Raw genomic sequence first — 15,615 nt, forward strand, 5'->3', positions numbered from 1 at the left:
TATTTCACTCTAAACGATGTGCTTAAAAACATTTCCAGAAAAATCTTCAAATAAATGCTTATTTTATTTGATGCTACTTTCAAGTGGTTTACGTCTATTTCACCAGCATCCCCGTTCTATGGCAGCAAGCTTGGAAGTGAAAAAGGATTTCATTGCGGCAGAAAATGCCAACACATGACAGGCACCAAGTTGCTCGTGGGTTTTATGCTGAAAGTACATATTGTCTCTGAGCACTCAGAATAAAAACCTTTTCCCTCACCTATCTGCACTGTTACCCACTTTCTGTACTAAAATATTGTAATGTTTTGACCTACTGCAAACTGCAAGTCTTCTATTTCCTGTCAGCTCAGCACAATATTTGTAAGAAAGCCATTACACGGCCAATGTACAGTATCTTCCTTTTTGTGTTTCATTGCTGGCAATTTGTCACATTCAATCTTTCAAAGTCAAGTAACATTTGATAACATTCCAGAGACTATTGATACAGTTACTTGACTGGGGGGGAGGAGGGGAGGTGTCTGTTTTTGTATTATCTGTTGTCTCCAGGGAATTCCATTCCATTCATTACAGGATGTAAAAATATTATAATTTTATATGTAGTGTATTTACAGATGAATGTAAAGGCGACCCGAACATTGCCAGAGGAATTAACTCTTTCTTTACCATTTGCAAAGTACATGTTATTACTGTATACTACAGAATCGCAACATCCTTAACAGCTCTGTTTTAATTGCCAAGCATTTCACATTTGGGATCAACGCTCCCAACCCGCTGACACTTAGCCTGGAATGGTTATGTGTATCTCTCTGCTTTTCAAACATAAGTGAAGGCCCTTAGCTATGTAACACCGTAACTATGTCTGTTATGGGCTACAAGGGTAAACTTCATGGTCTGCAACCATCATTGTATGGGAGCTCCCATGATATTCCGTGGGTCATTCTTCTTATTGTTAAGAACCTATATACAGCTGATTGCATACAGACACAGATTCTTTATTCTTCTGCGTATTTAGTTTCAGAGATGGATCCTGCACATGAAATGCTCTTTGGAGCCACGGTACATCTGACATTGGTCACAGACATGATTGTGATTTTGTCTTTTCTTTATGTAAATAAGAGAAATAAATACCTGAATAAAATGCCAATAAAGTTTCATTCTCTTTGCTTTGGCGTAATTACATTCAATCAGCCTTGGTCTGCTGTTCACGTCTACCAGACATCTGTTGTCATCGTCGTCAACTGTTGGGCTGAGAACTCCCACGTGGAGCTGCTGGTTACTTGTGTAGTAAACGTTCTGCAAACAAGGAAACAGTCCATCAACTCCGCAAAAGATGAAACCAGAAAGTTAAAATTAACAGACCCATTAGGATCCACCTCTACTTTGTTTTTGCAATCAGATTGATAGTCCGTGCATCCAGGAAACCCACTTTTCTGTAGGAAATATAGTAGCTGCGGGTAAGTGTATTGTAGTTGATGTTCTGCAAACAAGGGCAGCCCACCAGTTCTGTAAATTAAGAGATCCACTCAAAAACAGTTGCTTTTTCTGATTGGTTTGAAAACTAATACATTGAAGAAACCCACTTCTCTGTAGGATATATAGATGATGGTGTCACCACTGTATTCAAGAGTACAATATGTTTATATTAACCCAGTCCCCTGCACTGAAGAAAAACTCTGCTATACTTTGCAAAGAAATGTTGCAACTTCCGCCAGTGATTAATATATCCATAGTGATTGTATGTGGCATGTAGTTAGACCTGTTGGAGACAGAGCTGCTGACCCATGAAATACTGATGTGCTCCTGTAATTAGTCATGTTAAAACACATGAATCATGTTTTTACTGAAAAGTAAATTTGAGAACTCCATCTAAAAAGCCACTTTGGTAGTACAGCTTTCCCACTGGGAACTACTAAGTCACTATTAATATGGCCATTGATGTCATGGTTGTAGTAGATCAGGGGGCCCCAATGCGGTGCCCACCCAGGCTTTTGTGGGTGCCGTGACTGAGTGGCCACCCCGTTGATGATACGGAGTAGACCAAGGTCTCCAACACGTTCATCGCGAGCTACCGATAGCTTGTCGGCTGCCAGTGAGTAACTCGCCGCAGTGCTGCTGCGTGTCTCTCTCTTGTGCCAGTCCCTTGAAAAGCTAATTGAAGTAGTCTAGCTACTTTATCTATTCTTACAATGCACTAGAATTCAGAAAGCGAGCAAAACTCATTTCTGTCATAATTTTGGTTAATTCGTTTTTGTATGTTTAAAAAACCCCATAATACACATACAATAAATCACAGGGCTGGGAAGCTTACTATCTAACCTAGTATTGACTTCACCAGAAGATAAATAGTCAAAGCTCTCCCAATTCATAGATCTGTGCGTTAGCCACCACTTGTCTACTGTGCAACACACTTTAAGCAACATCTTTGCAATCAAATCCCTGCAATGTCCCAGTGTTCTGAACCTTCTACAAACTTTTTAAATCTACAAACTATCTGAAAGTACTCTTTGTGAGCTGCGCAACTTGGGAACAGCAGATGGATTTTCCCCAAATGCACTTAAAGACCACAAAATACCACATACAGTTGAAATCACATTAGTTTCTGTGCGCTTCACTCACCCGGAAAATTGAGGTAAAGTGCAGAGCACTACCAACGGCGACATAAAAAGGGGAATGAGATCTAGAGGTGACTCCAATAAAAATATATATTTATTAAATCACATGGATTTAGAGGTAAAAAAAAAAAAAACTTGTGCATTTCGCACACCCGCGCTTTATCACCCGAAACTTTTGACCTAATAAAAAATTGCTTCCTCAGAAGTGTTGCATTATAGTTTAACAACAATTCAATAACTCAACGATAATATATATTATAGCCATTGTTTCTAAATGTGATAAGCACATGGGACTGGGAACCGTCTGCTGAAGCACAAAGCATCTGTAACAAAATCTTTTGGTTTAGTTCCGATTATGTAACAAAGCTTTCAACACTGTTGATTTACAGAACTTCTACAGTATCTTAGACAAGTTCATACTACAGTAATGTCAGGTGCACAGCACTAAATCCATGCATAGTGAGACTACTTACCAGCAAACTACATCACTCGTATCACTTCCCCAGCAGGGCAATTGAGTCTAACTATGCATCATTCTGATGTAGCATTCCAATTGGCAGTGGCCATATTGTAATTAGGGTTCACGTTTGTTCAATGTTAGTGTTAAGATCAGAAGAAACTCTTGTGGTTTCTCTCTGATAACGTAGGACCATTCTGGTTTATTGCTCAGCATACTACCACAGGGGATGAAAGGCAGTGACACGCATCCACACATTTCAATGGATATAATAGGCAATCATTTTTCAATAATGTATGGCACTATTGAAACAATATACTATGCAAATAATGGACACAGGGCCAAAGTTTAGCCAGAATGAAATGAGAGACTCAGCATTTTCTGTGCTGCTCTATTGTAAAATAGCAATATAGTAAAGGATATACTGAGAGATATATATATAGATATATAGATATATAGATATATAGATATATATATAGATATCTACCACTATTAAGGTTATGGTGGGTAAAAAAAAGTGACTAAAACCCTCCACAGTAAAGCATAAATTTGTCTTAGACAGGTCTGCAACCCTGTCTTTCACCATTATCACCCAGCAAACAGCACTTCCACTGCAGCAAGGGATTCTGGGAAATGACATGCAAATGAGCACACAGTGCCACTTTTTATCTCATGCTCACATTACATGAGCAACCCTTAGCCAATGTGTATATATATATATATATATATATATATATATATATATATATATATATATATATATATATATATATATATATACACACCGGTATACATATATATATATATATATATCTATATCTATATATATATATATATATATAATAATAAAATATATATTCATATATATATATATATATATATATATATATATATATACACACATACCGGTATATATATATATATATATATATATATATATATATATATATATAATAATAAAATATATATTCAGAAAATATGTATGCATAGTGTTAACTTTGGAAGCATACATTTCCTGCAGCATGTGGATTATACAGTGTGACATATACCGGCAGGAAGATGCAGGAAAAGTGTACCACTTAAAATAAAGCTACACTAGCTACAGATAGGAAAGCGCATAATCTTTAGCAATTGGATAAATCAAACTTCAAACTGAGCTGATGACACCGTTTTGGTTGGAGACAGCAGGGGTTGATATTATTCCAGTTATGTTACTGACAGACTTAACAGTATCAATGAAAATCCCCCATTATTTTCAATAATAAAAGGCAAGTCATTTTAATAATGAAACACAACGACAGTAAAAACGTAGTTACTTGCCATCCGGGTGTTTTTATTCAGTGATGACAAAGTACACATCTTATAATGTACGGAATACTGAATTAATGTCACTTAAAATGAAACCTCGAATAGTCTCCTAAGTGTAATTCTCCAAACCGTTAATGTCAGAAGCACTGAATATAGGGAATATTCATTACATAAGTTGCAAGCACTGACATGTAACAGTCAGCAATATGTTTTATAACCCACTATCAAATATCAGACATCTTTAAATTAAATATTTTTCATTTTCCCCCAGACATGGGTTTCACATGATGGTGAAGGATCCTTAAATTAGATTTATTCTGTGTATGAAACAATTGCATTTCCTATCTTGCTTTTTTAGAATGTTGACTAAGGGGCTTATTCAATATCCACAGACGTGGCCGATCGGGACGTTTTCGACCGAATTTTTTTATTGAAGTCTATAGGGGAATTTCAGCAGAAAACGAGAAATCAGCTGTTTTGGCTCATATACTGCACCGACACACTTTATTCGAGCAAATACCCAGTATGTACCTGGCAGATACCTGGAATGCGCCGCTCCTCACCTCTGACAAGCCCCGTTGTGTTTGCCTTCCCAGCCTGGGTTCATGCCTGGTTGACGGGCGGCTGATCTGTTAAATGATAATGATTAGGATTTAATAGGCTGCAATGCTTCGCGTGTCTACCAGATGGCATAAATTCATGAATTGTAATGCAGTATATATATATATATACTGTGCAGTATTGCAGCCAGCGGGAATAAAATGCTTCAATCCCTGCCTGGAAAATAACCCAATGCACTCGGGCAGAAAACAGTCACAAACCTCAATACACCCGGGTATACCCGAATTCGTGGGACTAGCCGAGCTCGAATAAAGTGTGTCGCCAGTGTAGAATAAACACCTAAACAGTAAAAAAAATCAGAATAGCGATGGAAATTATCCTAGAGTATAGAACTCCCGTCCTCAAGAAACCCCAACAGGTCAGGGTATAAGGATATACCCGGCTCCAGCTCATGTGGCTCAATCAGTGGCTCATTCATTTTGTCAAAGCCACCTGTGCTGAAGCCGGGATATCCTTAAAACTTCACCTGTTGGTGGTTCTTGAGGACTGGAGTTGAGAACCACTGGTCTAGAAGACCTCAGGAATACACTAACGGTGCGTGCGCTAAGATGGGACACAAGCAGTGTGCTCGCCACGCAATAAAAATGTTGATGGTGATACGCAGAGAGAGTAAGTCAGAATGTCTAAGCTCCTATAAAGCCACTTAACTGCTTATCTGAGGGCTGGCCAACTTCAGTCCTCAAGAGCCACCAGCAGGCCAGGTATTAGGGGTATCCCTGCTTCAACACAGGTGGCTTAATCAGTGTCTCAGTCATTTTGACTGAGCCACTGATTGAGCCGCCTCTGCTGAAGCAGGAATATCCTTAAAACCTGACCTGTTGGTGGCCCTCGAGGACTGGAGTTGGCCACCTATTGCCCATCAGTGATACTATTGTCATAGGAGATGAAACGCTTTTAACATAGGTTTAACTTGATGGACGTGTTTTTCCCCAACCTCATCTACTATGTAATTATGTGAGTTCTGTGTTATTTACGATGTCCGCCAATCAACGATGCGGATTGGTGGTGAAGTATTGAATGCCACTTATTAACTGAAATCTACGCGTATTACTACGGTGAATTGTGCAGGGCATAAAGAAGCATTAACTTAATTTTATTACACCACTGTTTTGGACACCGCAAGCAAACCCTAGACTAAGGAGGTAGTTCCCTCTTCATGTTTATTTGTAACTTTTTTCTAAAAACAAATTTTTTTTATTAAGGTATTTGGGATGCAGAAGTGAAAAGGGGTAGGGGAAGCTTTTAATCATTACATTATATCAACAGCTGTGTTTTTGTTTTTTTTTAACAGGTAACTAACTATACATAACATATATTCATAATCAGTTTTAAACAAGAATTGTATAGGTCAAGCAGTTGGGGAGGTAGGGAACATCAATGGGGGCTAAAACAACATCTAACAGTGGGGGGAAGAACGGAGGAGGTGGGGAGGGTATAGGGAAAAATATTATTGGCTACTTTTTAAGATTTCTTCATAATACTATACAGTAGTTTGTTTGCTTTTACCTCTCGTTTCTTCCCTGCTCACTGATTTTTAAACTGTGTATTGTGTACCTAAAAAGTGAGCCACAAATATAAATTAACATGGCCGCTAAGCCTCGCACACTTTGTGACTTTAGCAGACATTAAACAAATCAGAGCAAATGAAGATGACATTCTTTTCTAATAAGATCCTTTGTAGTCTGCATAGGAAACAGCTGTGTGGTGCTTGGTGGAGTAGAGAAAGCAAGAATAAATAGCAGGAGTTGACGTGAACACTCCAACGCAGGTTAAGGCCTTTTTAAATAAATAAATACATTTAAAAAAAGAATGTTGGTAATCTGCTTTAAAGAGCATTACATGTACTGTATCTCACTTTCGAACTAGTTAATATTGGGGGGAGCACTGCACCCTGGCCCATATTTAGGCATAAGCCTACTAGACCCAGAGCGGCAAATGTGAGGTGAGGGGGGTTGCAAATTTGGGAGGGGCCGGAGCTGCGGTTGCAGAGGCCCCATTCTCTTCCCGACAACAATGAAACTGATTGCCGGAGAGAGCGTCACATGGTGATGCGTTGCTATGACAACGTGACGTCACATGGCACATCATGGAAACGCGTTGGAACGCTGCAAGAGAAGGAGGCCAGGGCGGCAAAAAAGGTAAGTGCCTATTGACAGGAAAATTGTAAAACTGGCCCTTGCCGGCAACCTAAACATTTCAATCTTTATAATGCCAGGACATACTTGGGAATTGTATATTCGTTTCACTGTAGCTTTTCCTGGTAAAATATTTCCGCATACTTGACACAAACCCTGAACCATTATATGAGCCGGCTTCTCATCCCTTCTGTACACAGTCAAAGTAGGCTTCATTTAGCAGGTACCTACACTGAATATATGCAATGTCTTACTGTCCTATGGACTTTGTGAAGTATGTTAAAGTGCCCTGAAGGGGTTAAATAAGGGAGGAACCATACACCTTCAGGATTGAGTTCCTTACCAATTCTCCAATTAGCAAAAAGGTACAATATAACTCATTGTGAGTCCGCACTTCACCCTGCCCTGAAGAGTAGGCGAGTGTTTATGGCTGACAGAAAGAAGAGACACTGTATGTGCAAGTATTAATATTTCACACTAGGGTATTTGTGCACCCACAGTTTACCTTTATAATAAGGAAACTTTGCTACTGGCTTTGGCCAGCTTTTAATTGCACTAAATCACAAATAAGCACATGCTTCATATATTTGACCCCTTCAGGGCACTTTCACATACTTCAAAGTTTAGTCCATAGGACAATAAGAAATTACATATATTCTGTGTACTGTAGGTACCTGCTAAACGGAGTTAACCTTGACGAGGTTGGCAGGCTTGAATCATGTTTTCATACAGACTTAGGTTGTAAAAATAAAAATGGCACTGGTAAATTTTAGCCCAATTGGGAGGAGCGCTGGACTTGTTTGTTGTTTTGCATAAATGTACGGCCAATCCTTTTACCCGCTGCATACTTCACCAAGGGACGAGCGCCGGTAGTATGTGCAGGATTTGTTTTCCTTCTGTACACCGCATCTCCTTAGATCCACCTCTAGAACTCTGCTTATGGCTCCAAGATTCAATAAAGGATCCGGTCGCTCTTCCTTGCTGTACCGAACACCCCAGTGCTGGAACAGTTTGCCCGAGTCTCTCTATCTAATCCGCTTTTGGTCTCAGTTCCTTCAAGCCTTCGGCTGTTTCATACTTTAAACGTGTTTATAACTGTAACTTGTAATGTTTCATGTTATCTTGTACCCTGGACATACTTGAAAACGAGAGGTAACTCTCAATGTAGTTTTTTTCCTCGTAAAATATTTTAATAAATAAATAAAAAGCTGAAATCAGTTTGTATCTGATGTAGACAAAATCACCTCAGTCATTATTTACAATACCTACTTTATCTCGAATATTGCTGACTAAATAACCTATATGATCGTCAAATAATCAAGAGTTGGAAATTAATTTGTCTTTTTTTTTAATATCATTGGACAGAGGAGTAACCCCTTGTAGCTCTCATTGTCTAAAATATGCTCGACAGATGAAGAATAAAATTCACAACATCTTAAAGAAAAAGAAAAAAAACAACAAGCATTAAGGGCTTTAATACTAAGCTGTCTTTTGCCATAAGACATCTTATAGCCCAGTGACTTGAATAAGCTTTAAAGTATCTTCCAACTAGGGTTGCCAGGTGGCTTCTCCAAAAATACTGGACACAATCGTGAAAGGTATGACGCGCTCGAAACACACACACACACCTCACCGCTCTATGCTGTTTCCTCCTTTCCATGGCTCCACCCCAAGCTCCTGACACCTCCTCCTCCTGATTGGCTGTATTATCTAGCAGCAGCTGATCAGGATGAGGAAGCTGCCCAGCCCCCTAGGAACAGCCCTGTTTTCTCCCCTGCTCAAGGAAATCCTCATCCGGGGATTGGCCCGCTGGCCTTTAAGTACTGCATTCCCACAATCCCTCTCTGTCGAGCATAATCCTTCTTGGATGTCTTCTGTGTTTGCCACAAGCTACCTGTTTGGCCGCCTTGTTCATGTTCCTGGTTCCTGGGGTCTGCTGCTCTCTCTCCATTGCAGAGGCCGTGTCCTGGTTCCTGTGCTGAAGCGGTGGATCTCCAGCGTAACTTCAGCTCCCTGTTCCCTGAGGCCTGCTGCCCTTCCCATAGCAGAGGCCTGTCTCTGAGTCCTGAGGTCTGTAGCTCTCTCTCCCCGCACAGGCTCGTTCTGGACTCCTGCGCTGAAGCATTGGTTTACCAGTGCTGCCTGGCAGTGTGCCCACTCCGGTCTGCCTTCTCCTTTCTGAGACCGGTACCATGGGCCATGGTTGCCGCTCGCGCAGAACCCGCTCCCGCCCTGCAGCTATTACGCTGAAGCGAGACCTAGTTGACTTCCTGCTGCCGAAACTCCGCTTGGACAACGTTTACCCTGATGTCTCCTATCCTGACCCTGGCTCGTCCACTGACTACGCTGCTCTCTCCAGTCCCGACCCTGCTATGTACGACTACGAACTGCGCAATCCGGATCAGCCTGCGCGATCTAAGGTCGGTGCTTATATAACCCCACTTCAGCCACGCGGTCCGACCCTGGTTTGTGGCGATCACAACTGTGACAGCAGCGTTGTCTTCAAATTCTAAATTCTACATATGACAATTACAATGGGGCAGTGAATATGCCTGAGTGCACAAAAAGTTAGGCTACTGTGCCCCCCAAGAAGTTAATAAAAAGGGGGGCAAATGTTTTCCCACCATAAGCCAATTAAAAGTCTGAATCAATTTATTTTAACAGAATTGATTTTTAACATGCAAAGCAACCAATCTCCTGAAATAAAAAGACCACTGGTCTTTTTGTTATACTGTAATTATTCAGTTGCTTAAATTATTCATGTGTTCAGTTATTAATATTTGCATCCCTTCTCTATCTCAGCAGGCGAACTCTTGCATTCAATCTCCTATTCAAAGTTCATCATTTTGGCGACAGCCTTTCTAAAATAAAGTCATTGTTCAACAACCTTGTGGAATTTGTTTGGCCACGTTTCCCACTTTGGGGTTTTGGTTTGTGGCAAATGTCTGCCACTATTGAAGCAAATGGCAAAACATAGTTTTAAAGCATTTACTAGTGTCTGTAAGTTGTGTGCTTTAAGGCTCATTTTTAATTAAAATCTAATTTATGAAGCTGGAACTTTTAAGTTCTGCTGAATTACATTTGAATGAATGTCTAATATTGACAGAATACAGGTGTACACTTTATATTTTTGATGAACTGCTCAACCTAAAATATCATATAGGTATAATTGTAAATCGACTAAGGTGCATAGGGACACAATTATGACATCCAGCAACAAATAGGAGGAAGAGAGATCCCTACCATAGTTCTTTTTTGCTACCATTAGCCTCCTCCGTTTTTGCTGGCAGTGCACTGCCTTTGCTCATCTATTTATACACATGGTATGAGGAGTAGGCAGAATCGTCACACTGTGGGCTACTGTTAAGCTATATAATCTATTGATGTTAATAGCTTAAATAAACTAACCTTAGGTGGTTATTTATACTGGCATATTAGTCAATACAACCACTCGAATGGAGTTTTAAAATCACTGTATATATATTCACAATTTTTGCGTCGATGCTCGATATAAATAAAATTGTTATTATTTTTGATTAGTGGTACATAAGAGAGATAAATATATATAAAATTACTCTCTATCAAAAATTTGTATTTGAAAGATATAATATATATCTATATTTGATTTATGTACTTTGAGTGCAAGGTAAAGGGACTCCTTGGTAGGGATCTCTTTTCCTCCTATTTGTTGCAGAATACAGGTGTAACCAGATATATTGTTGAGTATTCCTCCAGGAAACTGCAGGTGGCAGCTGCCTGACAACTGCCTGCTCATGGATTCACCATGGCCAGACTAATTGCCCATCAGGATTAACACAGCAGGGGTCCCTGCTTTTGAATGGGACTCCCGCTGTGTGAATCCTACCGGTCTGTATCAGTCTGGAGGAGCAGCGCAGTGAGAGCAGACGTAACGAGTCACACTCTCTACGTATCTCAAACAGACCATTGCTGTTTTTATTTTATTTTAATAACATATTATTGGGGGTCTGCAGGGCTGAACCGCGTTAATTTCAGCCCCGGGGACCCCCTGCTTCCCGAGATACAGGCCCCCGTATGGGCATCATAACAACACCACCATTTATCATTACCATATAAGATTATTATGTTTGAGAGGCTATGTATGAAGCTCCAACTGTGGATGCAATGTCCAAATTGGTATAATATACATTGTGCAGCACACAATGTATGAAAGTAATCTGATCTAATAGTATCAGTTGAATTTCATTTTTATCCGGGAGTGAATGATGAAACTACAGAAGTAAATATGGGAGGACATTCTGCATCAGTTGCCTCCATTTAAAAAACACCTTTTGCATGAGGGTTGGTGGCTCCCTGTCTGGTGTCTTATTTACAGATGGGCATTTTTTTTTAAATCAGAATTGGATCGATCGGATCCTTTGGTTCGCCGATTTCCACGGATCAGTCTCAAAAAAGCAAATTTTCGGATTTTTTATTTTATTTTAGAGAGATATCCAAAATCCGTGGGCCGGATTGTTAAAAATCTGGACATTGACTAATCTGCAGCTGGGGGGAGGGGTAATTTCTCTCTCTTCGAATTTTCTGTGTGTATGGATTATTAGCAATTTTGCCACGGATTGCATCCAACGATGGTTTTGGATTAATCCACATGGATTTTGGTCGGGGGTGACGGATTTGGTCTAAAAACATACAGGAAATTCCGGGAAATTGATTTGGACTGGTTCGCCTATTTCTGGTCTTATTAAAAAGCTTCCCAAATTGTCTAACTTCCCCAGTGGCATTTACCCAAAGGCACCAAGAGGTGGGTCGATATAGAAGCTGCCAAAATAGCCACCTTGGAACTAGAGGTACTTTTATGGTTCTGAAAACTCTAAAGATCTCCGTATAGCAATCAACACTCCCTTAAAACCATATTACCATCCCTCAAAATCGGGGACTCAATTACATATAACCAAAAATTCAAGACATGAGCCCTGTTTTTTAATCATCTTTGTCTGGTTCACAAATAAAATCTTTTGATGAAATTGAAGATATCTTCAGTTACGTCACTATATTGAATCCCTCTCTCCGGCCCTGATTTAGGGCTTTAACACATATTGTGAACATATATGTGACTTTGCTCCCCTGAGCAATGCCATGATATCTATATTTTGCCAGAATACAATCGAACATAATCATGATGCCAAGGATAGGCACATTAGACAATGGGAAGCAGACATGGGGAACTCCTCAGCTCAACAAGATTGGGATGATATGTGGGAAGTCCTCTCTAAAATGTCTATACATACTTTAAAGGAAGAAAATGGTTTGTAAATGGCTATATAGATGGGTACCTTACTTCTGTTCGTTTAAATAAAATGTGTAGCAATGTTTCGGCCAATTGTTTTAGGGGATGGGGTCAGATTTGATCTCTGTTAACCATCTGCTGGCAGTGTCCCATGATACACTTTGGAAAGAGGTCTATTCTCTCATTAATAATGTGTAGTGATGTCTCTCACCCCAATACCTTAATTTTGCACAATAAGATAATAAGATTGACCCCTTTTTCTCAGCGATCAAATGCTGCATAGCAGCTGCCTGGAAGAAACCAGCCCCCAACAAGGCAGCAGATAAGAAATGTGTATGACAAGTGATGAGCACAGAGAAAATGACTGGCTTCCTCAACGATTCATAAAGAAAATGTCAAGCAACTTGGAGCCCATGGTGTAACTACAGTAGGTTGGTAGCTTTGCTTTGACAGATCATTACTGTTCATTTAATTAATCTAACCCAACTTGACCACAGAACATATTCCTAGAATGCTATACTGTAGGTATTCTCAAACCCGACTCCAGAATCTAAAGCTGGCCACCTCCCCACCAGCATAGTCTTGATATGTACCAAGTCTTCCCCATGTATTCTGAAGAACTTGAATGCTGTACTTCTGATATTATCCAAATAGCGTGCAACTACCTCCTTCCCCATAATGTCCCTTTCTGTCCCCTTTACATTTTCTGATTTAACTTTCGTTAGTAATGTGTGTGTGTGTGTGTGTGTGTGTGTGTGTGTGTGTGTGTGTGTGTGTGTGTGTGTGTGTGTGTGTGTGTGTGTGTGTGTGTGTATGTGTTTAAAAGGTGATTTTAAGCTCCACTTTATTGATTATTGAATTTTTGAATTATTAACAAAAGTTAAATCAGAAAATGTAAAGGGGACAGAAAGGGATATATTATATTTACAAAAACATTTTTAGATGCTCGCGGTAAACACATGAATTCTGAAAAAATATTGATCTGTATGGAACAATATGGAGAAAAACCTGATATAGATAGGTTTCACGAGTTACAGCCATTGTGACCTTATTTGTACTATACAAATATAATTATGGCCTCCATTATCGTTATAGGCTCATGGAAACCATCTATTTTTTCTCCTTTTTTTATGCGAAGGAAGTGTTAATGTTATAACATTCTGCTGGCTTTTCATGCATCTTATACACTCCATTCTGCCATTACAGATGACATAAGACTGGTAACTACTGCAAAGCATTTTAATTAATGTCACGTATGAACTAGAATGCATTTAACTAAACAAAAGGCTTACTGCTGATTAGTCTGTAAAAGTCACTTTGTTGTGGAATATAATTAGGTGCATGAAATTTGCTCTCCTACCAACAGAACTCTCAAGACTTAAACTAAAGTATATTTTTCAATCCCGTGCAAATGTAACTAGAGCAGTCTTCAACTTTGTGGAGATCAATCATAGCTACAGATTGATAACATAGTCCCCAACTTGCCCACAAATATTTTCCCTCACACAGGAACAGGGCTTGTGGGTCTGTTTTGGATAAATACTATTATAGCAAGAATACCATTTGCACCAATACTGGCCAATGTGTGATAAGGTGATGAAGAGGAAAATTAGATTTCTTTATTTTTATGCTGCCTTGCACTGGGGATGAGTGAAGTATTGTTACAAAGTAGAAACATGACATATAGCCTTCATTTTCCAAGTAACGACATTGATTCTTGAGAAGTGTACAGTGGGTTTGTTAAAGGTTGAGCTACCTTTTTAATGGTTCAACAAGAAGGTTGTCCATGGATGGAATTATACAGTAGTGGACAGATCTTTCAAAATCATATGACAGACCTGTAAAGGTTGAGTACACTATACAGAAACATTAATTTGTGAAGAACTGACATGCTGGTCCATTAACAGGTCTTAAAAGCTACAACAATACTACAGTTTCAGCTACAGTTAAATATCAGGTTGACCAAAACTTCCACCATAAAAGACTAGTTAACCATTTATCTGAGCAGGCTTCTCACCCAGACCGTGAACAAGCGCATAGCGCGAAACACATCGGTCGTTTTTACCTCTGCACAACATGTTCCAATAAACCAGGTATTTTTGAAAGATTGAGTCACCCTTTTTTTCAATTTTGAGCAGATGGTGGTGCGTTGCTAATTCTTCAATTTGTTTGGGGTTAAGGAACCCTATGTGAAATTCTGAGGAACCCCAACCCTCGCTAACATCGAGAATGAGATTAGATGCATTGTAAGGAACCCAACCCTCTCTAATAGCGAGTCTGAGATCTGATGCATTGTAAGGAACTCCAACCCTCTCTAATAGCGCTTCTGAGATCAGCTGCATTGTAAGGAACCCCAACCCTCTTTAATAGCGCTTCTGAGATCAGCTGCATTGTAATGAACCCCAACCCTTTCTCATAGCGTGTCTGAGATCAGATGCATTGTAAGGAACCCCTACCCTGCCTAATAGTGCGTCTGAGATCAGGTGCATTGTAAGGAACCCCAACCCTCTCTAATAGTGCGTCTGAGATCAGATGCATTGTAAGGAATCCCAACCCTCTTTAATAGCGCTTCTGAGATCAGCTGCATTGTAAGGAACCCCAACCCTTTCTCATAGCGCGTCTGAGATCAGATGCATTGTAAGGAACCCCAACCCTCTCAAATAGCATGTCTGAGATAAGAAGCATGTCTGAGATAAGATGCATTGTAAGGAACCCCAACCCTCTCTAATAGCGGGTCTGAGATCAGATGCATTGTAAAGAACCCCAACCCTCTCTAATAGTGTGTCTGAGATCAGATGCATTGTAAAGAACCCCAACCCCCTCTAATAGCGCGTCTGAGATCAGATGCATTGTACGGAACCCCAACCCTCTCTAATTGTGAGTCTGAGATAAGATACATTGTAAATTCTTCTACATTTGGTACAATTATAAAATGACCTTTAGGGGTGCCCGAGGAACCCATGCTTTAGTGAATAACACACTTCCTGGGTTAATAAACACGTAGTGAAGCTCAAAGGCCAGCGTTAAAGGCGCTTCTGAACATATGTACATTTTAATGTGCAGCCGAAGACATTTTGAGTGCTTTTGCTGCATAACGTATAACATTTATTACAGCCAAATTAGCGGCCTCACAAATCTGAAAAACACTGATTATTTTAAAAGAGCTAAATTGCACATCCATACGACATTGTATCCTGATCATGCATAAAAAAAAAC

The 15,615-nt window shown here is 39.8% G+C and overlaps 1 protein-coding gene across 1 annotated transcript in view; it reads right to left on the bottom strand.

Annotated features, from left to right (window-relative positions):
• Positions 1 to 999: 999 nt before the first annotated feature.
• GALNT18 (polypeptide N-acetylgalactosaminyltransferase 18) overlaps positions 1,000 to 15,615 on the bottom strand; it is a 308,353-nt gene continuing 293,737 nt past the window's right edge. The window contains exon 10 of the mRNA XM_075567108.1: positions 1,000 to 1,293. Coding sequence (XP_075423223.1) covers positions 1,015 to 1,293 — 279 coding nt within the window. The 3' untranslated portion in view covers positions 1,000 to 1,014. The remainder of the gene's footprint in view (positions 1,294 to 15,615) is intronic.

This window comes from Ascaphus truei, chromosome 12 (assembly GCF_040206685.1).
Source record: "Ascaphus truei isolate aAscTru1 chromosome 12, aAscTru1.hap1, whole genome shotgun sequence".
Lineage (NCBI taxonomy): Eukaryota > Metazoa > Chordata > Amphibia > Anura > Ascaphidae > Ascaphus > Ascaphus truei.